The sequence below is a fragment of the Salvelinus fontinalis genome, chromosome 4 (genome assembly GCF_029448725.1).
Source record: "Salvelinus fontinalis isolate EN_2023a chromosome 4, ASM2944872v1, whole genome shotgun sequence".
Classification (NCBI taxonomy): Eukaryota; Metazoa; Chordata; class Actinopteri; order Salmoniformes; family Salmonidae; genus Salvelinus; species Salvelinus fontinalis.
The window spans coordinates 82,440,552-82,467,900 of record NC_074668.1 but is presented as its reverse complement, the minus strand read 5'-3'; the positions used below and the strand labels follow the sequence as shown (position 1 = coordinate 82,467,900).

The window sequence follows — 27,349 nt, the reverse complement described above, 5'->3', positions numbered from 1 at the left end:
CCTAAAGCCCAGGTTATCTTTACTAGTACACGGTAGTGAATACTAGTTGATTAAAGATGACCTAAAGCCCAGGTTATCTTTACTAGTACACGGTAGTGAATACTAGTTGATTAAAGATGACCTAAAGCCCAGGTTATCTTTACTAGTACACGGTAGAGAATAACTAGTTGTACAGGCTTCTCTTTCTTTTTGCACTGAAACCAATTTGTTTCCATATAGTATTTATTACATTTATAAACACATTTCACAAATAAGACACAGAACTCATTTTAAACAGGACCGTGACAGCGAGACATGGATGTTTACATCATGCCCCCAAAAAATAATAATACAAATCATTAAAATAATTCTGAAATATATATAAATCCTTGTATAGTTTTAAACATGACATATTCGCTTCTCTTTTCTTCAATATATAATCACATAACATCTATTTCAACCCAGGATGTAATTTGCAGTAGTACCTGGACTGTTCAGGTCCAGTCATCTCATTTACAATAGGACATCATTCCTACACACGTATTATTTATAAACACATAATCCACACACACGTATCATTATCAGAGAATAACAGAACATGTATCAGGAGGGTGAAAATTATTTCAGTAAACTCTGCTTCTCCATCTATGGATATTATACATGACAGTATCTGGGGGTGTCACAAATGGAACCCTATATAGTGCACTACTTTTGACCAAAACCATATAGATCCCTGGTCAAACTAAGTGTACTACTTAGTGGATAGGGGTCCATGGTCAAACTAAGTGTACTACTTAGTGAATAGGGTTCCATGGTCAAACTAAGTGTACTACTTAGTGAATAGGGTTCCATGGTCAAACTAAGTGTACTACTTAGTGAATAGGGTTCCATGGTCAAACTAAGTGTACTACTTAGTGAATAGGGGTCCATGGTCAAACTAAGTGTACTACTTAGTGAATAGGGTTCCATGGTCAAACTAAGTGTACTACTTAGTGAATAGGGGTCCATGGTCAAACTAAGTGTACTACTTAGTGAATAGGGGGTCCATGGTCAAACTAAGTGTACTACTTAGTGAATAGGGGGTCCATGGTCAAACTAAGTGTACTACTTAGTGAATAGGGGGTCCATGGTCAAACTAAGTGTACTACTTAGTGAATAGGGTTCCATGGTTAAACTAAGAGCACTACTTAGTGAATAGGGGGTCCATGGTCAAACTAAGTGTACTACTTAGTGAATAGGGGGTCCATGGTCAAACTAAGTGTACTACTCAGTGAATAGGGTTCCATGGTTAAACTAAGTGTACTACTTAGTGAATAGGGGGTCCATGGTCAAACTAAGTGTACTACTTAGTGAATAGGGGGTCCATGGTCAAACTAAGTGTACTACTCAGTGAATAGGGTTCCATGGTCAAACTAAGTGTACTACTTAGTGAATAGGGTTCCATGGTTAAACTAAGTGCACTACTTAGTGAATAGGGGGTCCATGGTCAAACTAAGTGTACTACTTAGTGAATAGGGGGTCCATGGTCAAACTAAGTGTACTACTTAGTGAATAGGGGGTCCATGGTCAAACTAAGTGTACTACTTAGTGAATAGGGTTCCATGGTTAAACTAAGAGCACTACTTAGTGAATAGGGGGTCCATGGTCAAACTAAGTGTACTACTTAGTGAATAGGGGGTCCATGGTCAAACTAAGTGTACTACTCAGTGAATAGGGTTCCATGGTCAAACTAAGTGTACTACTTAGTGAATAGGGTTCCATGGTTAAACTAAGTGCACTACTTAGTGAATAGGGGGTCCATGGTCAAACTAAGTGTACTACTTAGTGAATAGGGGGTCCATGGTCAAACTAAGTGTACTACAGTAACTGATCCACAGTAACTGTGGATCAGACAGAAGCGACTGTACAGTAACTGTGGATCAGAGAGAAGCTGTGGAAGGATGGATACGTGGGATTAGAAGACAGAGATGAAGAAGTGTGTGTGTGTGTGTTCAGATCAGAATGTAGGGAAGTACTGGTGTGTGTGTGTGTGTGTGTGTGTGTGTGTGTGTGTGTGTGTGTGTGTGCGTGTGTGTTCAGATCAGAATGTAGGGAGGTTCTGGTGTGTGTGTTCAGAAGATGGGGATGTAGTTGTCTATCTTGGCGCGGTGCCTCTGTGCGATACACTCAGCGATCCACACGATGTTCCTACACTCCTGCTCCTTCAGCTTGACGTAGGCATAGAACACACTGAAGTGGAATTGGTTCAGGAACGCCAGCTTGTTCAGCTTCACCTGCAGGACACAGCACATCAGGGTGGTGGGTTAACGACCGGGGGTGGTGGGTTAACGAGGACACAGCACATCAGGGTGGTGGGTTAACGAGGACACCGGGGGTCACGTGGGTTAACGAGGACACCGGGGGGGGGTGGAGGATTAACGAGGACACCCGGGGGGGGGGGGGGGGGGGGGTTGGAGGATTAACGAGGACACCGGGGACTGGTTATTGAGGTTATCACTAAGCACAGAAGTCCTATATATGTACTGTAAAAATGTCAGAACACGCCATCTACTATTCAATCAAATCCTGACATATCAGGACTAAAATGATCTGGAAAGAAGAGGACTTATTTTAGTTCAACACCACGTGGTGTAATATGTGAAACAACTAGTGATCCCTGAAGACTGGGTTCAACACCACGTGGTGAAATATGTGAAACAACCAGCGATCCCTGAAGACTGGGTTCAACACCACGTGGTGTAATGTGTGAAACTAGCGATCCCTGAAGACTGGGTTCAACACCACGTGGTGTAATATGTGAAACAACTAGTGATCCCTGAAGACTGGGTTCAACACCACGTGGTGAAATATGTGAAACAACTAGTGATCCCTGAAGACTGGGTTCAACACCACGTGGTGTAATATGTGAAACAACTAGTGATCCCTGAAGACTGGGTTCAACACCACGTGGTGTAATATGTGAAACAACTAGTGATCCCTGAAGACTGGGTTCAACACCACGTGGTGTAATATGTGAAACAACTAGTGATCCCTGAAGACTGGGTTCAACACCACGTGGTGTAATATGTGAAACAACCAGCGATCCCTGAAGACTGGGTTCAACACCACGTGGTGTAATATGTGAAACAACTAGCGATCCCTGAAGACTGGGTTCAACACCACGTGGTGTAATATGTGAAACAACCAGCGATCCCTGAAGACTGGGTTCAACACCACGTGGTGTAATATGTGAAACAACTAGTGATCCCTGAAGACTGGGTTCAACACCACGTGGTGTAATATGTGAAACAACCAGCGATCCCTGAAGACTGGGTTCAACACCACGTGGTGTAATATGTGAAACAACTAGTGATCCCTGAAGACTGGGTTCAACACCACGTGGTGTAATATGTGAAATAACTAGTGATCCCTGAAGACTGGGTTCAACACCACGTGGTGTAATATGTGAAACAACTAGCGATCCCTGAAGACTGGGTTCAACACCACGTGGTGTAATATGTGAAACAACTAGTGATCCCTGAAGACTGGGTTCAACACCACGTGGTGTAATATGTGGAACAACCAGCGATCCCTGAAGACTGGGTTCAACACCACGTGGTGTAATATGTGAAACAACTAGTGATCCCTGAAGACTGGGTTCAACACCACGTGGTGTAATATGTGAAACAACTAGTGATCCCTGAAGACTGGGTTCAACACCACGTGGTGTAATATGTGAAACAACCAGTGATCCCTGAAGACTGGGTTCAACACCACGTGGTGTAATATGTGAAACAACTAGTGATCCCTGAAGACTGGGTTCAACACCACGTGGTGTAATATGTGAAATAACTAGTGATCCCTGAAGACTGGGTTCAACACCACGTGGTGTAATATGTGAAACAACTAGCGATCCCTGAAGACTGGGTTCAACACCACGTGGTGTAATATGTGAAACAACTAGTGATCCCTGAAGACTGGGTTCAACACCACGTGGTGTAATATGTGAAACAACTAGTGATCCCTGAAGACTGGGTTCAACACCACGTGGTGTAATATGTGAACTAGTGATCCCTGAAGACTGGGTTCAACACCACGTGGTGTAATATGTAACCTAGTGATCCCTAAAGACTGGGTTCAACACCATGTGGTGTAATATGTGGAACAACCAGCGATCCCTGAAGACTGGGTTCAACACCACGTGGTGTAATATGTGAAACAACTAGTGATCCCTGAAGACTGGGTTCAACACCACGTGGTGTAATATGTGAAACAACTAGTGATCCCTGAAGACTGGGTTCAACACCACGTGGTGTAATATGTGAAACAACCAGTGATCCCTGAAGACTGGGTTCAACACCACGTGGTGTAATATGTGAAACAACCAGCGATCCCTGAAGACTGGGTTCAACACCACGTGGTGTAATATGTGAAACAACCAGCGATCCCTGAAGACTGGGTTCAACACCACGTGGTGTAATATGTGAAACAACCAGTGATCCCTGAAGACTGGGTTCAACACCACGTGATGTAATATGTGAAACAACCAGCGATCCCTGAAGACTGGGTTCAACACCACGTGGTGTAATATGTGAAACAACTAGTGATCCCTGAAGACTGGGTTCAACACCACGTGGTGTAATATGTGGAACAACTAGCGATCCCTGAAGACTGGGTTCAACACCACGTGGTGTAATATGTGGAACATCCAGCGATCCCTGAAGACTGGGTTCAACACCACGTGGTGTAATATGTGAAACAACTAGCGATCCCCGAAGACTGGGTTCAACACCACGTGGTGTAATATGTGAAACAACCAGTGATCCCTGAAGACTGGGTTCAACACCACATGGTGTAATATGTGAAACAACCAGTGATCCCTGAAGACTAGGTTCAACACCACGTGGTGTAATATGTGGAACATCCAGCGATCCCTGAAGACTGGGTTCAACACCACGTGGTGTAATATGTGAAACAACTAGCGATCCCCGAAGACTGGGTTCAACACCACGTGGTGTAATATGTGAAACAACCAGTGATCCCTGAAGACTGGGTTCAACACCACGTGGTGTAATATGTGAACTAGCGATCCCTGAAGACTGGGTTCAACACCACGTGGTGTAATATGTGGAACAACTAGCGATCCCTGAAGACTGGGTTGAGAAACAAGGGACTATAGTTCAGCCCATTCTAAAAACCAATGACAATATGAACAAAGCCAACAAACCCCCCCCTAAAAACTAGTCTACACCTTCAAAAGCCTGATTCATACTGTATGCTCATACCTTACACCCCCCCCCCACCCGGGCCTTGGGGGGGGTTCAGTTAATACTATGATGAGGGGAGTGTGTGTGTGCTCTGTTTGTGTGTGTGTGTGTGTGTGTGCTCTGTGTGTGTGTGTGTGTGTGTGTGTGTGTGTGTGTGTGTAGGAGTCGCGCTGCTCACCTCATGCTCAAAGAACCTGTCCTCCAGTGTCTTGTCCCCTGGGTTGCTGCCGGCTCCCTCAAACAGGAGCTTGTATTCCTGAGGAGAGAGGGAGAGGAGTTAGCTGGTCTAAGCTGGGTCACCATATGTTTTCACTATCAGAAGGAGGATGACTAAGAGAGGGTAGATGTATTCCTGAGGAGAGAGGAAGAGGAGTTAGCTGGTCTGAGCTGGGTCACCATATGTTTAGACTATCAGAAGGAGGATGACTAAGAGAGGGTAGATGTATTCCTGAGGAGAGAGGAAGAGGAGTTAGCTGGTCTGAGCTGGGTCACCATATGTTTGGACTATCAAAAGGAGGATGATTTAAGAGGGTGGATGTAATGCTGGGGGATTGAGAGCATTTTTCATTGGTCCTCTGCTTCAGATCAACGGTTCTACAAACTTATACCATGTCCTTATAGCAGGTGACCTCTCTAAATACAGTCACAGAACACAGTCAGTCACAGAACACAGTCACAGAATAGAAAGAGACTTGGTGAAGGTGCTCAGTATCACGCCCGGTTCTACAAACTGATACCATGTCCTTCTCTAAATACAGTCACAGAATACAGATATGTCTGGTCAGGTTAGACTTAGTATGAAACCTGGCCTCAGAAGTGGAAAAACAAAAGTGTGAGTCTTTAGGCCAAGCACTGGTGTAATACTGGGTGGTTTAATACCGGGTGGTGTATTACCGGGTGGTGTGATAGTGACATTAGTATCCAGTAGGCAGACTCCCACGTTGGCTAGGCTAGCCAGTGGGAAGCTTTGACTTGCTGTGGAAGCCCTTTATGATCTGGAATACCTGACATTATGTCAACTTTTATTTTGTCTGATATTAAGGACCAGTAACTGACAGGGTGTTAGCCAGCAGGCTAGGCTAGTAGAAGCAGTAGTACGGCCCAGTAAATGATAGGGTGGTAGCCAGCAGGCTAGGCTAGTAGTAGCAGTAGTAATGACCAGTAACTGACCGGGTAGTAGGCTAGTAGTAGCAGTAGTACGGCCCAGTAACTGACAGGGTGGTAGCCAGCTGGCTAGGCTAGTAGTAGCAGTAGTAAGGCCCAGTAAATGATAGGGTGGTAGCCAGCAGGCTAGGCTAGTAGTAGCAGTAGTAATGACCAGTAACTGACCGGGTAGTAGGCTAGTAGTAGCAGTAGTACGGCCCAGTAACTGACAGGGTGGTAGCCAGCTGGCTAGGCTAGTAGTAGTAGTAATGGTAGTATAACTGACAGGGTAGTAGTAATGGTAGTATAACTGACAGGGTAGTAGTAATGGTAGTATAACTGACAGGGTAGTAGTAATGGTAGTATAACTGACAGGGTAGTAGTAATGGTAGTATAACTGACAGGGTAGTAGTAATGGTAGTATAACTGACAGGGTAGTAGTAATGGTAGTATAACTGACAGGGTAGTAGTAATGGTAGTATAACTTACAGGGTAGTAGCAATAGTAGTATAACTTACAGGGTAGTAGTAATGGTAGTATAACTTACAGGGTAGTAGTAATGGTAGTATAACTTACAGGGTAGTAGTAATGGTAGTATAACTTACAGGGTAGTAGTATAACTTACAGGGTAGTACTAATGGTAGTATAACTTACAGGGTAGTAGTAATGGTAGTATAACTTACAGGGTAGTAGTAATGGTAGTATAACTTACAGGGTAGTAGCAATAGTAGTATAACTTACAGGGTAGTAGTCGGCCACAGCTTTGACCTGTTCGTAGTCGTCAGCGCGGGCAAGCTGAGCCAGCCCCTCAGGGTACAGCTTGCCACAGTGGGGGAACAGCTTGGCACGGTCCTCCTTAGACAGTTCGGTACCAAATGAGTTGATGGTGATGATGAAGGCCCTCCTGTCCGCCTCAAACTGGACACAGACAGGGAGGGGAAATAGGAAACTGATTAATTGACAGGTGACAGATTAATATACTAGAATACACTTCAAGGTGTGGGTACAATTTTTCTTTCAATTGGATGGTCCAGTATAAATGACTAAAGAGAACCACGGTGCATTTTGAAAGTGTTCAGACCCCTGGACTTTTTCCACATTTGTTACGTTACAGCCTTATTCTAACATGGATTAAATGGTTTTCTTTTCTCATCACTACGCACACACACACACAATATCCCTAATGATAAAGCAAAAACAAGTTGACATTTGCAAATATATATAAAAAATAAAAACATTTTACTCAGTACTTTGTTGAAGCACCTTTGGCAGCTTTTACACCCTCCAGTCTTCTTGGGAATGACGATACAAGCTTGGCATATCTGTATTCTGAGAGTTTTTATTTTGATTTAACTAGGCAAGTCAGTTAAGGACAAATTCTTATTTACAATGATGGCCTACACCCGGCCAAACCCGGACGACGCTGGGCCAATTGTGCACCGCCCTATGGGACTCCCAATCACGGCCGGTTGTGATACAGCCTGGAATCGAACCAGGGTGTCTGTAGTGACGCCTCAAGCACTGAGATGCAGTGCCTTAGACTGCTGCGTCACTCGGGAGCCTAGAGTTTCTCCCATTCTTCTCTGCAGATCCTCTCAAGCTCTGTCAGGTTGGATGGGGAGCGTTGCCACACAGCTATTTTTAGGTCTCTCCAGAGATGTTTGATCGGGTTCAAGTCCGGGCTCTGGCTGGATCACTCAAGGACATTCAGAGACTTGTCCCGAAGCCACTCCTGCGTTGTCTTGGCTGTGTGCTTAGGGTCATTGTCCTGTTGGAAGGTGAACCTTCGTCCCAGTCTGATGTCCCGAGCGGGTTTTCATCAAGGATCTCTGTACTTTTCTCCGATCATCTTTCCCGCAATCCTGACTAGTCTCCCAGTCCCTGCCGCTGAAAAACATCCCCACAGCATGATGCTGCCACCACCATGCTTCACTGTAGAGATGGTGCCAGGTTTCCTCCAGACGTGACACATGGTATTCAGGCCAAAGAGTTCAATCTTGGTTTCATCAGACCAAAGAATCTTGTTTCTCATGGTCTGAGAGTCCTCTAGGTGTCTTTTGGGAAACTCCAAGCGGGCTGTCATGTGCCTTTCCCTGAGGAATGGCTTCCGTCTGGCCACTCTACCATAAAGGCCTGAATGGTGGAGTGCTGCAGAGATGGGTTGTCCTTCTGGAAGGTTCTCCATCTCCACAGAGAAGGTCTGGAGCTCTGTCAGAGTGACCAACGGGTTCTTGGTCACCTCCCTGACCAAGGCCCTTCTCCCCCGATTGCTCAGTTTGGCCGAACAGCCAGCTCTAGGAAGAGTCTTGGTGGTTCCAAACTTCTTCCATTTAAGAATGATGGAGGTCACTGTGTTCTTGGGGACCGTCAACGCAGCAGAAATGTTTTGGTACCCTTGCCCTGATCTGTGCCTCGACACAATCCTGTCTTAGAGCTCTACGGACAATTCCTTTGACCTCATGGCTTGGTTTTTGCTCTGACATGCACTGTCAACTGTGGGACCTTATATAGACAGGTGTGTGCCTTTCCAAATCATGTCCAATCAAATGAATTTTGCACAGGTGTACTCCAATCAATTTGTAGAAACATCTCAAGGATGATCAACGGAAACAGGATGCACCTGAGCTCAATTTCAGGTCTCATAGCAAAGGGTCCCAAAATTTCTAAAAGCCTGTTTTTGCTTTGTCATTATGGGGTATTGTGATGTCATTATGGGGTATTGTGATGTCATTATGGGGTATCGTGTGTAGATGAATGAGTTTCTTTTGTAATCCATTTTAGAACAAGGCTGTAACGTAACAAAAATGTGGAAAAAGTCAAGGGGTCTGAATACTTTCCCGAAGACACTGTATATCAAGTTAACCTTCTAATAAGGGACACGCTCACAGACCTCTAGAATAGGGCACATGGTGTCACCAGTGGTTCCTCCCAGAGTGGAGCAGAACTTGTAGAAAGCCTCCAGATAAGCCTGGAAATGGAGACACGGATAAAGTCAATGACTATCTTCTGATGCATGTTGTTGTTTAACATTGTGAATTAAAAATGTGAATGAAATCCCTTGCCCGCTTATACAGAGTATTACAGGTGAATGGAATCCCTTGCCCGCTTATACAGAGTATTAAGGTTGAATGAAATCCCTTGCTCACCTTATACAGAGTATTACGGGTGAATGAAATCCCTCGCTCACCTTATTACAGAGTATTACGGGTGAATGGAATCCCTTGCCCGCTTATACAGAGTATTAAGGTTGAATGAAATCCCTTGCTCACCTTATACAGAGTATTACGGGTGAATGGAATCCCTTGCCCGCTTATACAGAGTATTAAGGTTGAATGAAATCCCTTGCTCACCTTATACAGAGTATTACGGGTGAATGAAATCCCTCGCTCACCTTATTACAGAGTATTACGGGGAATGAAATCCCTTGCTCACCTTATACAGAGTATTACGGGTGAATGAAATCCCTTGCTCACCTTATACAGAGTATTACGGGTGAATGAAATCCCTTGCTCACCTTATACAGAGTATTACGGGTGAATGAAATCCCTTGCCCGCTTATACAGAGTATTATGGGTGAATGAAATCCCTTGCCCGCCGTATACAGAGTATTACGGTTGAATGAAATACTTTGCTCACCTTATACAGAGTATTAAGTGTGAATGAAATCCCTTGCTCACCGTATACAGAGTATTAATGGTGAATGAAATCCCTTGCTCACCTTATACAGAGTATTACGGGTGAATGAAATCCCTTGCTCACCTTATACAGAGTATTACGGGTGAATGAAATCCCTTGCCCGCTTATACAGAGTATTACGGTTGAATGAAACCCCTTGCTCACCTTATACAGAGTATTACGAATGATCTCGATGTTCATCTCATCCAGATCCTGCTCAGATATGCAGTCTTGGAAGAAAGCAGCTGAAGAAATGATCAGACGTTAAAACAAGATTTAGAGGATGACACTTTATGAGTTGAGTTTTAGCGCCATCTAGTGTTCGCTACAGGATATAAAAACCCTCCGGTCTGTTGTTCAAAGACTCTTCTTCCTTGCATTCTCAATTCCATGAGTTTCATTAGTAAAACCACCCAGGATGGGTAACAGTTCCATTAGTAAACCACCCAGGATGGGGAACAGTTCCATTAGTAAAACCACCCAAGATGGGGAACAGTTCCATTAGTAAAACCACCCAGGATGGGGAACAGTTCCATTAGTAAAGCACCCAGGATGGGGAACAGTTCCATTAGTAAAACCACCCAGGATGGGGGAACAGTTCCATTAGTAAAACCACCCAGGATGGGGGAACAGTTCCATTAGTAAAACCACCCAGGATGGGGGAACAGTTCCATTAGTAAAACCACCCAGGATGGGGGAACAGTTCCATTAGTAAACCACCCAGGATGGGGGAACAGTTCCATTAGTAAACCACCCAGGATGGGGGAACAGTTCCATTAGTAAACCACCCAGGATGGGGAACAGTTCCATTAGTAAAACCACCCAGGATGGGGAACAGTTCCATTAGTAAAACCACCCAGGATGGGGAACAGTTCCATTAGTAAAACCACCCAGGATGGGGGAACAGTTCCATTAGTAAACCACCCAGGATGGGGGAACAGTTCCAATAGTAAACCACCCAGGATGGGGAACAGTTCCATTAGTAAAACCACCCAGGATGGGGAACAGTTCCATTAGTAAACCACCCAGGATGGGGAACAGTTCCATTAGTAAAACCACCCAGGATGGGGGAACAGTTCCATTAGTAAAACCACCCAGGATGGGGGAACAGTTCCATTAGTAAACCACCCAGGATGGGGAACAGTTCCATTAGTAAAACCACCCAGGATGGGGGAACAGTTCCATTAGTAAACCACCCAGGATGGGTAACAGTTCCATTAGTAAAACCACCCAGGATGGGGAACAGTTCCATTAGTAAACCACCCAGGATGGGGAACAGTTCCATTAGTAAAACCACCCAGGATGGGGAACAGTTCCATTAGTAAACCACCCAGGATGGGGGAACAGTTCCATTAGTAAAACCACCCAGGAGGGGGAACAGTTCCAATAGTAAAACCACCCAGGATGGGGGAACAGTTCCATTAGTAAACCACCCAGGATGGGGAACAGTTCCATTAGTAAACCACCCAGGATGGGGAACAGTTCCATTAGTAAACCACCCAGGATGGGGAACAGTTCCATTAGTAAACCACCCAGGATGGGGAACAGTTCCATTAGTAAACCACCCAGGATGGGGGAACAGTTCCATTAGTAAAACCACCCAGGATGGGGGAACAGTTCCATTAGTAAAACCACCCAGGATGGGGAACAGTTCCATTAGTAAACCACCCAGGATGGGGGAACAGTTCCATTAGTAAAACCACCCAGGATGGGTAACAGTTCCATTAGTAAACCACCCAGGATGGGGAACAGTTCCATTAGTAAAACCACCCAGGATGGGGAACAGTTCCATTAGTAAAGCACCCAGGATGGGGGAACAGTTCCATTAGTAAAGCACCCAGGATGGGGGAACAGTTCCATTAGTAAAGCACCCAGGATGGGGGAACAGTTCCATTAGTAAAACCACCCAGGATGGGGGAACAGTTCCATTAGTAAAACCACCCAGGATGGGGGAACAGTTCCATTAGTAAAACCACCCAGGATGGGGGAACAGTTCCATTAGTAAACCACCCAGGATGGGGAACAGTTCCATTAGTAAACCACCCAGGATGGGGAACAGTTCCATTAGTAAAACCACCCAGGATGGGGAACAGTTCCATTAGTAAAACCACCCAGGATGGGGAACAGTTCCATTAGTAAACCACCCAGGATGGGGGAACAGTTCCATTAGTAAACCACCCAGGATGGGGAACAGTTCCATTAGTAAAACCACCCAGGATGGGGAACAGTTCCATTAGTAAAGCACCCAGGATGGGGGAACAGTTCCATTAGTAAAGCACCCAGGATGGGGGAACAGTTCCATTAGTAAAGCACCCAGGATGGGGGAACAGTTCCATTAGTAAAACCACCCAGGATGGGGGAACAGTTCCATTAGTAAAACCACCCAGGATGGGGGAACAGTTCCATTAGTAAAACCACCCAGGATGGGGGAACAGTTCCATTAGTAAACCACCCAGGATGGGGAACAGTTCCATTAGTAAACCACCCAGGATGGGGAACAGTTCCATTAGTAAAACCACCCAGGATGGGGAACAGTTCCATTAGTAAAACCACCCAGGATGGGGAACAGTTCCATTAGTAAACCACCCAGGATGGGGGAACAGTTCCAATAGTAAACCACCCAGGATGGGGGAACAGTTCCAATAGTAAACCACCCAGGATGGGGGAACAGTTCCATTAGTAAACCACCCAGGATGGGGAACAGTTCCATTAGTAAAACCACCCAGGATGGGGGAACAGTTCCAATAGTAAACCACCCAGGATGGGGAACAGTTCCATTAGTAAAACCACCCAGGATGGGGAACAGTTCCATTAGTAAACCACCCAGGATGGGGGAACAGTTCCATTAGTAAACCACCCAGGATGGGGAACAGTTCCATTAGTAAACCACCCAGGATGGGGAACAGTTCCATTAGTAAACCACCCAGGATGGGGAACAGTTCCATTAGTAAAACCACCCAGGATGGGGAACAGTTCCATTAGTAAACCACCCAGGATGGGGAACAGTTCCATTAGTAAAACCACCCAGGATGGGGAACAGTTCCATTAGTAAACCACCCAGGATGGGGGAACAGTTCCATTAGTAAAACCACCCAGGAGGGGGAACAGTTCCAATAGTAAAACCACCCAGGATGGGGAACAGTTCCAATAGTAAAACCACCCAGGATGGGGAACAGTTCCAATAGTAAAACCACCCAGGATGGGGGAACAGTTCCATTAGTAAACCACCCAGGATGGGGAACAGTTCCATTAGTAAACCACCCAGGATGGGGAACAGTTCCATTAGTAAACCACCCAGGATGGGGAACAGTTCCATTAGTAAACCACCCAGGATGGGGAACAGTTCCATTAGTAAACCACCCAGGATGGGGAACAGTTCCATTAGTAAACCACCCAGGATGGGGGAACAGTTCCATTAGTAAACCACCCAGGATGGGTAACAGTTCCATTAGTAAACCACCCAGGATGGGGAACAGTTCCATTAGTAAAACCACCCAGGATGGGGAACAGTTCCATTAGTAAAACCACCCAGGATGGGGAACAGTTCCATTAGTAAAACCACCCAGGATGGGGAACAGTTCCATTAGTAAAACCACCCAGGATGGGGAACAGTTCCATTAGTAAAGCACCCAGGATGGGGGAACAGTTCCATTAGTAAAACCACCCAGGATGGGGGAACAGTTCCATTAGTAAAACCACCCAGGATGGGGGAACAGTTCCATTAGTAAAACCACCCAGGATGGGGGAACAGTTCCATTAGTAAAACCACCCAGGATGGGGGAACAGTTCCATTAGTAAAACTACCCAGGATGGGGGAACAGTTCCATTAGTAAAACCACCCAGGATGGGGGAACAGTTCCATTAGTAAACCACCCAGGATGGGGGAACAGTTCCATTAGTAAAACCACCCAGGATGGGGGAACAGTTCCATTAGTAAAACCACCCAGGATGGGGGAACAGTTCCATTAGTAAAACCACCCAGGATGGGGAACAGTTCCATTAGTAAAACCACCCAGGATGGGGGAACAGTTCCATTAGTAATCCACCCAGGATGGGGAACAGTTCCATTAGTAAACCACCCAGGATGGGGAACAGTTCCATTAGTAAACCACCCAGGATGGGGAACAGTTCCATTAGTAAACCACCCAGGATGGGGAACAGTTCCATTAGTAAACCACCCAGGATGGGGGAACAGTTCCATTAGTAAAACCACCCAGGATGGGGGAACAGTTCCATTAGTAAAACCACCCAGGATGGGGAACAGTTCCATTAGTAAACCACCCAGGATGGGGGAACAGTTCCATTAGTAAAAACACCCAGGATGGGTAACAGTTCCATTAGTAAACCACCCAGGATGGGGAACAGTTCCATTAGTAAACCACCCAGGATGGGGAACAGTTCCATTAGTAAACCACCCAGGATGGGGGAACAGTTCCATTAGTAAAACCACCCAGGATGGGGGAACAGTTCCATTAGTAAAACCACCCAGGATGGGGAACAGTTCCATTAGTAAACCACCCAGGATGGGGGAACAGTTCCATTAGTAAAAACACCCAGGATGGGTAACAGTTCCATTAGTAAACAACCCAGGATGGGGAACAGTTCCATTAGTAAAACCACCCAGGATGGGGAACAGTTCTATTAGTAAAACCACCCAGGATGGGGAACAGTTCTATTAGTAAAACCACCCAGGATGGGGAACAGTTCCATTAGTAAAGCACCCAGGATGGGGGAACAGTTCCATTAGTAAAACCACCCAGGATGGGGGAACAGTTCCATTAGTAAAACCACCCAGGATGGGGGAACAGTTCCATTAGTAAACCACCCAGGATGGGGAACAGTTCCATTAGTAAAACCACCCAGGATGGGGAACAGTTCCATTAGTAAACCACCCAGGATGGGGAACAGTTCCATTAGTAAACCACCCAGGATGGGGGAACAGTTCCATTAGTAAAACCACCCAGGATGGGGGAACAGTTCCATTAGTAAAACCACCCAGGATGGGGAACAGTTCCATTAGTAAACCACCCAGGATGGGGGAACAGTTCCATTAGTAAAAACACCCAGGATGGGTAACAGTTCCATTAGTAAACCACCCAGGATGGGGAACAGTTCCATTAGTAAAACCACCCAGGATGGGGAACAGTTCTATTAGTAAAACCACCCAGGATGGGGAACAGTTCTATTAGTAAAACCACCCAGGATGGGGAACAGTTCCATTAGTAAAGCACCCAGGATGGGGGAACAGTTCCATTAGTAAAACCACCCAGGATGGGGGAACAGTTCCATTAGTAAAACCACCCAGGATGGGGGAACAGTTCCATTAGTAAACCACCCAGGATGGGGAACAGTTCCATTAGTAAAACCACCCAGGATGGGGAACAGTTCCATTAGTAAACCACCCAGGATGGGGGAACAGTTCCAATAGTAAACCACCCAGGATGGGGAACAGTTCCATTAGTAAAACCACCCAGGATGGGGGAACAGTTCCATTAGTAAACCACCCAGGATGGGGAACAGTTCCATTACTAAAACCACCCAGGATGGGGGAACAGTTCCATTAGTAAACCACCCAGGATGGGGGAACAGTTCCATTAGTAAACCACCCAGGATGGGTGAACGGTTCCATTAGTAAACCACCCAGGATGGGGAACAGTTCCATTAGTAAACCACCCAGGATGGGGAACAGTTCCATTAGTAAACCACCCAGGATGGGGAACAGTTCCATTAGTAAACCACCCAGGATGGGGGAACAGTTCCATTAGTAAACCACCCAGGATGGGAACAGTTCCATTAGTAAACCACCCAGGATGGGGAACAGTTCCATTAGTAAACCACCCAGGATGGGGGAACAGTTCCATTAGTAAACCACCCAGGATGGGGGAACAGTTCCATTAGTAAACCACCCAGGATGGGGAACAGTTCCATTAGTAAACCCACCCAGGATGGGGGAACAGTTCCATTAGTAAAACCACCCAGGAGGGGGAACAGTTCCATTAGTAAAACCACCCAGGATGGGGAACAGTTCCATTAGTAAAACCACCCAGGATGGGGAACAGTTCCATTAGTAAAACCGCCCAGGATGGGGAACAGTTCCATTAGTAAACCACCCAGGAGAGGGAACAGTTCCATTAGTAAACCACCCAGGATGGGGAACAGTTCCATTAGTAAAACCGCCCAGGATGGGGAACAGTTCCATTAGTAAACCACCCAGGAGAGGGAACAGTTCCATTAGTAAACCACCCAGGATGGGGAACAGTTCCATTAGTAAACCACCCAGTATGGGGAACATAGGGAATAGGGCTCTGGTCTATAGTAGTAAACTATATAGGGAATACGGTGCCATTTGGCATGCAGCAGTCACAGTCCTGCCTTACCCAGAGGGGTGTCGACCAGGATGGCGTTGTAAAGTTCTGCTGGAGTCTGGGCGATGTTGACTGCCTCCATCTGTTCAAAGCTGCCCAGCGGGTGGCACTTAGGCACCAGCTCAGAGATGGACCGCTGGTGCAGGGTGCCCGTGATCAGCAGGATCACATTGTCTATCATGTAGCTGTACCTGTGAAGATGGGAGGAGAGAGAGTGTGTTTCAGTGATGACTTGGGTAGTTAAGAGCATAGCAAATAGTACATTTCATTTTGCAAGATGGTGAGAGCCGGTGCGAGGGTTCTCTCTCATGGTTCTCATAACACACGTGCTGGACATAACAGACCCAAACCTCATGTCTTCATCAATACTGTAATAACACCTGCTGGGCATAACAGACCCGAGCCTCATGTCTTCATCAATACTGTAATAACACCTGCTGGGCATAACAGATCCAAACCTCATGTCTTCATCAATACTGTAATAACACCTGCAGGACATAACAGACCCAAACCTCATGTCTTCATCAATACTGTAATAACATACCTGCTGGACATAACAGACCCAAACCTCATGTCTTCATCAATACTGTAATAACACCTGCAGGACATAACAGACCCGAGCCTCATGTCTTCATCAATACTGTAATAACACCTGCAGGACATAACAGACCCGAGCCTCATGTCTTCATCAATACTGTAATAACACCTGCTGGGCATAACAGATCCAAACCTCATGTCTTCATCAATACTGTAATAACACCTGCTGGGCATAACAGACCCGAGCCTCATGTCTTCATCAATACTGTAATAACACCTGCTGGGCATAACAGATCCAAACCTCATGTCTTCATCAATACTGTAATAACACCTGCAGGACATAACAGACCCGAGCCTCATGTCTTCATCAATACTGTAATAACACCTGCTGGGCATAACAGATCCAAACCTCATGTCTTCATCAATACTGTAATAACACCTGCAGGACATAACAGACCCAAACCTCATGTCTTCATCAATACTGTAATAACACCTGCTGGGCATAACAGATCCAAACCTCATGTCTTCATCAATACTGTAATAACACCTGCAGGACATAACAGACCCAAACCTCATGTCTTCATCAATACTGTAATAACACCTGCAGGACATAACAGACCCAAACCTCATGTCTTCATCAATACTGTAATAACACCTGCAGGACATAACAGACCCAAACCTCATGTCTTCATCAATACTGTAATAACACCTGCAGGACATTACAGACCCAAACCTCATGTCTTCATCAATACTGTAATAACACCTGCAGGACATAACAGACCCAAACCTCATGTCTTCATCAATACTGTAATAACACCTGCAGGACATTACAGACCCAAACCTCATGTCTTCATCAATACTGTAATAACACCTGCAGGACATAACAGACCCAAACCTCATGTCTTCATCAATACTGTAATAACACACCTGCTGGACATAACAGACCCAAACCTCATGTCTTCATCAATACTGTAATAACACCTGCTGGACATTACAGACCCACACCTCATGTCTTCATCAATACTGTAATAACACACCTGCAGGACATTACAGACCCAAACCTCATGTCTTCATCAATACTGTAATAACACACCTGCAGGACATTACAGACCCAAACCTCATGTCTTCATCAATACTGTAATAACACACCTGCAGGACATTACAGACCCAAACCTCATGTCTTCATCAATACTGTAATAACACACCTGCAGGACATTACAGACCCAAACCTCATGTCTTCATCAATACTGTAATAACACCTGCTGGACATAACAGACCCAAACCTCATGTCTTCATCAATACTGTAATAACACCTGCTGGACATAACAGACCCAAACCTCATGTCTTCATCAATACTGTAATAACACACCTGCTGGACATTACAGACCCAAACCTCATGTCTTCATCAATACTGTAATAACACCTGCAGGACATAACAGACCCAAACCTCATGTCTTCATCAATACTGTAATAACACACCTGCAGGACATTACAGACCCAAACCTCATGTCTTCATCAATACTGTACTAACACCTGCTGGACATAACAGACCCAAACCTCATGTCTTCATCAATACTGTACTAACACCTGCTGGACATAACAGACCCAAACCTCATGTCTTCATCAATACTGTAATAACATACCTGCTGGACATAACAGACCCAAACCTCATGTCTTCATCAATACTGTAATAACACACCTGCAGGACATAACAGACCCAAACCTCATGTCTTCATCAATACTGTAATAACGCACCTCCAGGACATTACAGACCCAAACCTCATGTCTTCATCAATACTGTAATAACACACCTGCAGGACATAACAGACCCAAACCTCATGTCTTCATCAATACTGTACTAACACCTGCTGGACATAACAGACCCAAACCTCATGTCTTCATCAATACTGTAATAACATACCTGCTGGACATAACAGACCCAAACCTCATGTCTTCATCAATACTGTAATAACACACCTGCAGGACATAACAGACCCAAACCTCATGTCTTCATCAATACTGTAATAACGCACCTCCAGGACATTACAGACCCAAACCTCATGTCTTCATCAATACTGTAATAACACCTGCAGGACATTACAGACCCAAACCTCATGTCTTCATCAATACTGTAATAACACCTGCTGGACATTACAGACCCAAACCTCATGTCTTCATCAATACTGTAATAACACCTGCTGGGCATAACAGACCCAAACCTCATGTCTTCATCAATACTGTAATAACACCTGCTGGACATAACAGACCCAAACCTCATGTCTTCATCAATACTGTAATAACACCTGCTGGACATAACAGACCCAAACCTCATGTCTTCATCAATACTGTAATAACACCTGCAGGACATAACAGACCCAAACCTCATGTCTTCATCAATACTGTAATAAGACACTTGCTGGACATAACAGACCCAAACCTCATGTCTTCATCAATACTGTAATAACACCTGCTGGGCATTACAGACCCAAACCTCATGTCTTCATCAATACTGTAATAACACACCTGCAGGACATAACAGACCCAAACCTCATGTCTTCATCAATACTGTAATAACACACCTGCAGGACATTACAGACCCAAACCTCATGTCTTCATCAATACTGTAATAACACCTGCAGGACATAACAGACCCAAACCTCATGTCTTCATCAATACTGTAATAACACACCTGCTGGACATAACAGACCCAAACCTCATGTCTTCATCAATACTGTAATAACACACCTGCAGGACATTACAGACCCAAACCTCATGTCTTCATCAATACTGTAATAACACACCTGCAGGACATTACAGACCCAAACCTCATGTCTTCATCAATACTGTAATAGCACACCTGCAGGACATTACAGACCCAAACCTCATGTCTTCATCAATACTGTAATAACACACCTGCAGGACATTACAGACCCAAACCTCATGTCTTCATCAATACTGTAATAACACACCTGCAGGACATTACAGACCCAAACCTCATGTCTTCATCAATACTGTAATAACACACCTGCAGGACATTACAGACCCAAACCTCATGTCTTCATCAATACTGTAATAACACACCTGCAGGACATTACAGACCCAAACCTCATGTCTTCATCAATACTGTAATAACACACCTGCAGGACATTACAGACCCAAACCTCATGTCTTCATCAATACTGTAATAACACACCTGCAGGACATTACAGACCCAAACCTCATGTCTTCATCAATACTGTAATAACACACCTGCAGGACATTACAGACCCAAACCTCATGTCTTCATCAATACTGTAATAACACACCTGCAGGACATTACAGACCCAAACCTCATGTCTTCATCAATACTGTAATAACACACCTGCAGGACATTACAGACCCAAACCTCATGTCTTCATCAATACTGTAATAACACACCTGCAGGACATTACAGACCCAAACCTCATGTCTTCATCAATACTGTAATAACACACCTGCAGGACATTACAGACCCAAATCTCATGTCTTCATCAATACTGTAATAACACACCTGCAGGACATTACAGACCCAAACCTCATGTCTTCATCAATACTGTAATAACACACCTGCAGGACATTACAGACCCAAACCTCATGTCTTCATCAATACTGTAATAACACACCTGCAGGACATTACAGACCCAAACCTCATGTCTTCATCAATACTGTAATAACACACCTGCAGGACATTACAGACCCAAACCTCATGTCTTCATCAATACTGTAATAACACACTTGCAGGACATTACAGACCCAAACCTCATGTCTTCATCAATACTGTAATAACACCTGCTGGACATAAGAGACCCAACAGGTGCAAGCAGATAGTCAGAGACTGGCGAATAGGGAGTCAATGCATTTAGCAGATAGATAGATACTGTTAATTTGTATTGTTTATTTCACTTTTGTATGATATCTACCTCACTTGCTTTGGCAATGTTAACACATGTTTCCCATGCCAATAAAGCCCATTGAATTGAATTGAATAGATAGATAGATAGATAGATAGATAGATAGATAGATAGATAGATAGATAGATAGATAGATAGATAGATAGATAGATAGATAGAAGAGTATGAAACATGGACCATTCAGATGTCACAACTGAAGAGAGATGGGAGACAGACAAATACAGTTCGACTAATAGCTGATTGTTTCAGGTAATAATAAAGACAAGGTGATATTCTAATCCTAAATCCCCCCCCCCCCCCCCCCCCCCCCAAAATGCATGGGAAAGATAGGCTCAATTTAATTAGTCAAAATGTGCACTCATCTTGCCCCTTCATTTGAGATAGAGGCTGGCAAGACGCCAGAGAGCCTGTGAATGACTTACGTGATGAAGTCCATGAAGCTTGCCAGCGGTTCATAGGACTGGTTCCTCATGTGACGAAACTCCACCACCATCTTCTCTTTGAGCTTGTCGTCGATGACGGACACGGTGAGGGGCGATGGCTCGTTGGCCAGGAAGCTGCCATAGTCCGTGCTCTGCAGATGGAGCTTCAGGTCTGCATGGGGGGGGGGGGGGGGGGGGGGGGGACACACACGACGTCTTCAGATACTAGGTAACAGCGGCTTTCAACAGACAATAATAACACAGGACAAGTACAAGCTCATATTAATGCCGCTGTGAGAGGGCATGATGCTAATGGTACATTAGAGACCCATGAACAAGGGACGAGGCTAGCTAGCTATGTGTCTAGAATGCCTCCATTTTACATGATGTGAAAGCTAATTAGAGACCCTTACACAAGGGAAGAGGCTAGCTAGCTGTGTGTCTAGAATGCTTCCATTTTACATGATGTGAAAGCTAATTAGAGACCCTTACACAAGGGAAGAGGCTAGCTAGCTGTGTGTCTAGAATGCCTCCATTTTACATGGTGTGAAAGCTAATTAGAGACCCTTACACAAGGGAAGAGGCTAGCTAGCTACGTGTCTAGAATGCCTCCATTTTACATGGTGTGAAAGCTAATTAGAGACCCTTACACAAGGGAAGAGGCTAGCTAGCTGTGTCTAGAATGCTTCCATTTTACATGATGTGAAAGCTAATTAGAGACCCTTACACAAGGGAAGAGGCTAGCTAGCTGTGTGTCTAGAATGCTTCCATTTTACATGATGTGAAAGCTAATTAGAGACCCTTACACAAGGGAAGAGGCTAGCTAGCTACGTGTCTAGAATGATTCCATTTTACATGATGTGAAATCTAATTAGAGACCCTTACACAAGGGAAGAGGCTAGCTAGCTGTGTCTAGAATGCTTCCATTTTACATGATGTGAAAGCTAATTAGAGACCCTTACACAAGGGAAGAGGCTAGCTAGCTGTGTCTAGAATGCTTCCATTTTACATGATGTGAAAGCTAATTAGAGACCCTTACACAAGGGAAGAGGCTAGCTAGCTATGTGTCTAGAATGCCTCCATTTTACATGATGTGAAAGCTAATTGAGCAATACTCTGAGCAATAGTTTCAGTTCCTCATAGAAATCCCTCTGTTGATCAACCTGATGTGATTTATTTAACCTTTTATGTCGGCAGCCTGGTAATGAAGAATTCATGAATCGCTGCTAATGGTTCTTGCTAACGGTTCTTAAAAAAAAAAAAAAACTCATGCTACTAGCTTGTTAATACACTGCACAAAAAAATAAAGGGAACACTTAAACAACACAATGTAACTCCAAGTCAATCACACTTCTGTGAAATCAAACTGTCCACTTAGGAAGCAACACTGATTGACAATAAATGTCACATGCTGTTGTGCAAATGGAATAGACAAAAGGTGGAAATTATAGGCAATTAGCAAGACACCCCCAATAAAGGAGTGGTTCTGCAGGTGGTGACCACTTCTCAGTTCCTATGCTTCCTGGCTGATGTTTTGGTCACTTTTGAATGCTGGCGGTGCTTTCACTCTAGTGGTAGCATGAGACGGAGTCTTCAACCCACACAAGTGGCTCAGGTAGTGCAGCTCATCCAGGATGGCACATCAATGCGAGCTGTGGGAAGAAGGTTTGCTGTGTCTGTCAGCGTAGTGTCCAGAGCATGGAGGCGCTACCAGGAGACAGGCCAGTACATCAGGAGACGTGGAGGAGGCCGTAGGAGGGCAACAACCCAGCAGCAGGACCGCTACCTCCGCCTTTGTGCAAGGAGGAGCACTGCCAGAGCCCTGCAAAATGACCTCCAGCAGGCCACAAATGTGCATGTGTCAGCATATGGTCTCACAAGGGGTCTGAGGATCTCATCTCGGTACCTAATGGCAGTCAGGCTACCTCTGGCGAGCACATGGAGGGCTGTGCGGCCCCCCAAAGAAATGCCACCCCACACCATGACTGACCCACCGCCAAACCGGTCATGCTGGAGGATGTTGCAGGCAGCAGAACGTTCTCCACGGCGTCTTCAGACTCTGTCACGTCTGTCACATGTGCTCATGTGCTCAGTGTGAACCTGCTTTCATCTGTGAAGAGCACAGGGCGCCAGTGGCGAATTTGCCAATCTTGGTGTTCTCTGGCAAATGCCAAACGTCCTGCACGGTGTTGGGCTGTAAGCACAACCCCCACCTGTGGATGTCGGGCCCTCATACCACCCTCATGGAGTCTGTTTCTGACCGTTTGAGCAGACACATGGCACAAATGGCTCAGCCTGGTCCGTTTGGCCCGGGGTAGGCCATATACATATATATAAAGTCGGAAGTTTACATACACCTTAGCCAAATATATTTCAACTCAGTTTTTCACAATTCCTGACATTTAATCCTAGTAAAAATTCCCCATCTTTGGTCAGTTAGGGTTACCACTTTATTTTAAGAAAGCGAAATGTCAGAATAATAGTAGAGAGAATGACTTTTCAGCTTCTTTTTTTTTTCTTTCATCACATTCCCAGTGGTTCAGAAGTTTACATACCCTCAATTAGTATTTGGTAGTATTGCCTTTAAATTGTTTAACTTGGGTCAAATGCCTCGGGTAACCTTCCACAAGCTTCCCACAATAGGTTGGGTGAATTTTGGCCCATTCCTCCTGACAGAGCTGGTGTAACTGAGTCAGGTTTGTAGGCCTCCTTGCTCGCACACGCTCTTTCAGTTCCGCCCACACATTTTCTATAGGATTGAGGTCAGGGCTTTGTGATGGCCACTCCAATACCTTCACTTCGTTGTCCTTAAGCCATTTTGCCACAACTTTGGAAGTATGCTTGGGGTCATTGTCCATTTGGAAGACCCATTTGTGAGCAAGCTTTAACAGCTTTAATACACATATTTTTCATCCCTCATGATGCCATCTATTTTGTGAAGTGCACCAGTCCCTCCTGCAGCAAAGCACCCACACTACATGATGCTGCCACCGCCGTGCTTCACGGTTAGGATGGTATTCTTCGGCTTGCAAGCCTCCCCCTTTTTCCTCCAAACATAACGATGGTCATGATGGCCAGTTATATTTTTGTTTCATCAGATCAGAGAACATTTCTCAAAAAAAGTACAATCTTTGTCCCCATGTGCAGTTGCAAACCGTAGTCTGGCTTTTTTATGGCGGTTTTGGATCAGTGGCTTCTACCTGCTAAGCGGCCTTTCAGGTTATGTCCATATAGGACTCGTTTTACTGTGGATATAGATATTTTCGTACCCGTTTCCTCCAGCATCTTCACAAGGTCCTTTGCTGTTGTTTTGGGATTGATTTGCACTTTTCGCACCAAAGTACGTTCATCTCTAGGAGACAGAACATGTCTCCTTCCTGAGCGGTATGACGGCTGCGTGGTCCCATGGTGTTTATACTTGCGTACCAAAGTTTGTACAGATGAACGTGGCACCTTCGGGTGTTTGGAAATTGCTCCCAAGGATGAACCAGGAGGTCTATATTTTTTTCCCTGAGGTCTTGACTGATTTCTTTTGATTTTCCCATGATGTCAAGCAGAGAGGCACTGCGTTTGAAGGTAGGCCTTGAAATACATCCACAGGTACACATCCAATTGACTCAAATTATGTAAATTAGCCTATCAGAAGCTTCTAAGCCATATAATTTTCTGGAATTTTCCAAGCTGTTTAAAGCCACAACTTAGTGTATGTAAACTTCTGACCCACTGGAATTGTGACACAGTGAATGATAAGTGAAATAATATGTCTAAACAATTGTTGGAAAAATGACTTGTGTCATGCACAAAGTAGATGTCCTAACCGACTTGCCAAAACTATAGTTTGTTAACAAGACATTTGTGGAGTGGTTGAAAAACGAGTTTTAATGACTACAACCTAAGTGTATGTAAACTTCCGACTTCAGCTGTGTGTGTGTGTGTGTGTGTGTGTGTGTGTGTGTGTATAGCTGACATCGTCTTAACTCTCGCTGCATTTTATTAATTATGACAGAAAAATAAAGCCACACCAACATTATTTACAAGGTAACGTTAATGGTGAGCTGACAGAAAATAACTTCCTGTCAGTATGACGTTACAGGAGCATCATGTTACAGGAGGATTTGAGCTGGTTGCTGTGACAGTCGCAGATTAAATTTTTTTAGGAAACTGACAGTCGCATGTCGTTCGAACAATTATAAACTGTCCTTTAAGAGTAACGTCAACCTCCTTTAGTCCACTATTGGGCTACCTGGCACGCTAGCTTCCCAGCTTCTTACATTTAGCTAGGTAAATTAACGTTAGCTAGCTAATTCAAAGAATAATAATATCGGTTGAGACCCAATTTCATCTAAAAATCTAGCTAATTTACAAGCCCATTTAACTCTAATTAACGTTACTGACATCCATATACCAAACTGATAATTAATCAGCTACTATTCATGAGAAAGTAACCTTATGTAACGTTAGCTAGCTAAATAGATAATACAAGGACCCATCACGAGATACTAGTTAGTAACCTACTGTTATAGCTGGCTAGAGTTGTCATTAACGTTAGCCTGCAAATAGTTAGTATAGGTACAGTAGTAGCATGGCGACTGGCCATGTCGTCAGAAACGCCACATTTTTTATCCAGTAACGTTTTGTAACGTTAGCAATACCATTTGAAACGGCACTCTGTACATTTGACAACATAGCTAGCCAGATGACCAGCTGGCTAGCTAGCTCGCTAACGTTAGCACTGACTCACCTTCCAGGGTTTCACACTGGACGAGATTTAGATAGTCTCCCTGTGAAAGAATTCCAGCCTTAAAACCCCTGACCAACCCTTCCAAGTAACCATTATCCACATTAAAATACAGCTCCGAGAAAATAGGCATTTTGAGGCCTCAAAATATATCCGTATATTGATGAAATACAACCGTTTCAGGGAAAAGATTCTGGACAGCTGAGCGCAGATACCCGGCTGTAGAAAGACACGTGATCACTCGCCACCAATATCATGTGACTCAATCTGCTTTCGATGACGTTGAGTGCAAGACGTAATGCCGCGTTCCGATCTACTGGAAACTCGGAAATATCCGACTTCAGCGCGTTCACGATTACTGGGAACTCGGGAAATAAACGAGCTCCAACTGGGAAAATCGTTTTGAAGGACCTGAAGATCACTGACGTCATGATTTTACCTAGTTCTTTTCGAGGTCCCAGTTGTCTTGAAAGCACCAGGAGGAGGAGCTGCGGAGAGGGCTTGACAACATGCTCGGGATGATAATGGCAGCAAGTAGTGTGGACGAAATGGAGAAAAGGTTAGAGAAGCAACAGCTGTGCTGGAATGCCAACAATATGGGTGTCAGTTCTGATGATATGGTGGGGAGGATGAGGGTCAAGGACTTGAATGGTCGGTAGTGGAAAGACACAGGAAGAAGAGAGATCATGATACTGAAAGACACATGAAGAAGAGAGATCATTATACTGAAAGACACAGGAAGAAGAGAGATCATGATACTGGAAGACACAGGAAGAAGAGAGATCATTATACTGAAAGACACAGGATGAAGAGAGATCATTATACTGAAAGACACAGGAAGAAGAGACATCATGATACTGAAAGACACAGGAAGAAGAGAGATCATGATACTGAAAGACACAGGAAGAAGAGAGATCATGATACTGAAAGACACAGGAAGAAGAGAGATCATGATACTGAAAGACACAGGAAGAAGAGAGATCATGATACTGAAAGACACAGGAAGAAGAGAGATCATGATACTGAAAGACACAGGAAGAAGAGAGATCATGATACTGAAAGACACAGGAAGAAGAGAGATCATGATACTGAAAGACACAGGAAGAAGAGACATCATGATACTGAAAGACACAGGAAGCAGAGAGATCATGATACTGAAAGACACAGGAAGCAGAGAGATCATGATACTGAAAGACACGGGAAGAAGAGAGATCATGATACAGAAAGACACAGGAAGAAGAGAGATCATGATACAGAAAGACACAGGAAGCAGAGAGATCATGATACAGAAAGACACAGGAAGCAGAGAGATCAC

At 44.7% G+C, this 27,349-nt stretch overlaps 1 protein-coding gene across 1 annotated transcript; it reads right to left on the bottom strand.

Moving 5' to 3' along the window:
* Positions 1–204: 204 nt before the first annotated feature.
* Positions 205–26,273, bottom strand: LOC129854511 (V-type proton ATPase subunit d 1). Its single transcript, XM_055921631.1, has 8 exons — positions 26,038–26,273; positions 21,297–21,468; positions 16,421–16,599; positions 10,209–10,288; positions 9,259–9,336; positions 7,110–7,286; positions 5,404–5,481; positions 205–2,252 (listed from the first exon to the last, which is right to left on the bottom strand). The coding sequence occupies exons 1-8, from the start codon at positions 26,165–26,167 to the stop codon at positions 2,091–2,093; spliced, it is 1,056 nt and encodes a 351-aa protein (XP_055777606.1). The 5' UTR covers positions 26,168–26,273; the 3' UTR covers positions 205–2,090.
* Positions 26,274–27,349: the final 1,076 nt, after the last annotated feature.